This window comes from Austrofundulus limnaeus, unplaced genomic scaffold (assembly GCF_001266775.1).
Source record: "Austrofundulus limnaeus strain Quisiro unplaced genomic scaffold, Austrofundulus_limnaeus-1.0 Scaffold18, whole genome shotgun sequence".
Classification (NCBI taxonomy): domain Eukaryota; kingdom Metazoa; phylum Chordata; class Actinopteri; order Cyprinodontiformes; family Rivulidae; genus Austrofundulus; species Austrofundulus limnaeus.
This window is the reverse complement of record NW_013952420.1, coordinates 3,217,096-3,218,515: the sequence shown is the minus strand read 5'-3', so window position 1 is coordinate 3,218,515 and position 1,420 is coordinate 3,217,096. Positions and strand designations below refer to the sequence as shown.

General features: G+C 35.6%; 1 protein-coding gene across 1 annotated transcript in view; it reads right to left on the bottom strand.

Annotated features, from left to right (window-relative positions):
- dnah5 (dynein, axonemal, heavy chain 5) overlaps positions 1–1,420 on the bottom strand; it is a gene marked incomplete at its 5' end in the record, with an annotated part of 62,439 nt that overhangs the window by 33,779 nt on the left and 27,240 nt on the right. The window contains 1 exon segment of the mRNA XM_014003420.1: positions 1,101–1,283. Coding sequence (XP_013858874.1) covers positions 1,101–1,283 — 183 coding nt within the window.

The following is a 1,420-nucleotide window of genomic DNA, read 5'->3' as shown; positions in this document are numbered from 1 at the left end:
ATATGTTACTGTACTTTAAAATAATTGAATAGAAGAAAAGAAAAAGAAAAAAAGTTTCTGCATTGCTTTATGCAAATCTGTGTAAGTGTAAGTTTTGGGTGTAACGGTGGTGGTTCTGGTGGTGGTGATTCATTTCTTGTATTTTCTGTGTTTGGGAACAGATCCTAAATTTACTCACACACTCATTAAAAAAAATCTGTCACAGGCTGTAACAGAAAATTGTCCTTGGTCTGTGGTGGAGGCTCAAACACATTGAAACACAATAAAATATATCATACCCCTCCCCGTAATTCATTTAAACTTGAAATCTTTAGAAAAAACTACTTACTCATAAAACCATACACTACCAGCTGCAAACTTGTTCCTTTGTTTAAAAGGTTGATTTCATGTTTTTTTTTTCTTGGCCATGGTTACATTATTTTTGAGGATGTATTAAAGTGATTTGTATAACTAAGTATGATTCTTTGGTCTTGGTATAAACAGACCAACAAACAAAAAAAAGCTGTAAAGACTGAAGTTTTCATTTCCATTTAGAGTATTTTCTTGTTTGTGTGTTTGTTTTGATGAAATGACATTGAAATTATGATAAATCTGAGCACCAAAAGCAGCTTTGAAAGTTGGCTTTGAAAGCTTCGGCAGCCCCAAAGAAAATAAGTTTTGAATTAGGATGGAAGCCTCCGCTGTTTTATTACAAATATACTCATATTTAGCACCTGCTGGAGAAAACAAACCATTCTTTTTATCTTACATGAATCTTTTATTTTAAGATCATCCATTAGGATCTCTAGAAAGAAAACAGCTTCTCTGCAGTAATACCAGTTTTGTCAGGGGAATAAACGAATGAGTCTTTTGCGCTTCTTTATTTATAATACAGCTTTCTTTTGACAGGAGGGAATGACTCAAGTTCCTGACACTTTAAAGGTGTTTGCTTTTGTTGGTAAATTTGACTTTGACGCATGTTATCTTGGTTTTTAGGTAAGTAGATGTTAGTTCATGCGATCTGTATTTCCTGCTGGGTAAAAACTGACAAAAAGCTCTATGCCACCGAGTTTGTTTAGTACTAAAGTACCAAATTCTATGAAGAGTGGTTGGAGTTTTACCTGTTTTTCAGTGAGGATGACTCTACCCAGCAGCTGGTCCTCCAGTCCTTTCATGGTGACGGTGAAGTCAATGATGGAGGWGCGAGCGCTGATTTCAGGAGTGTAAGCTGGGTTAGGGAGCTTGGTGGTCATATAGAGCCTGAAGCCTTTCATCACATCCACCTCTTTGTCGCCAACCTTCACCTGCAAACATTTTGCAGAACAGATTATAGTTAACCATCAACACAGTAACAATATTAAAAAGGAAAGACTTGGCATCACAAAGTTTATATATACATATACTGTACAGTATATACTGTACATACACAGCGGGTAAAATA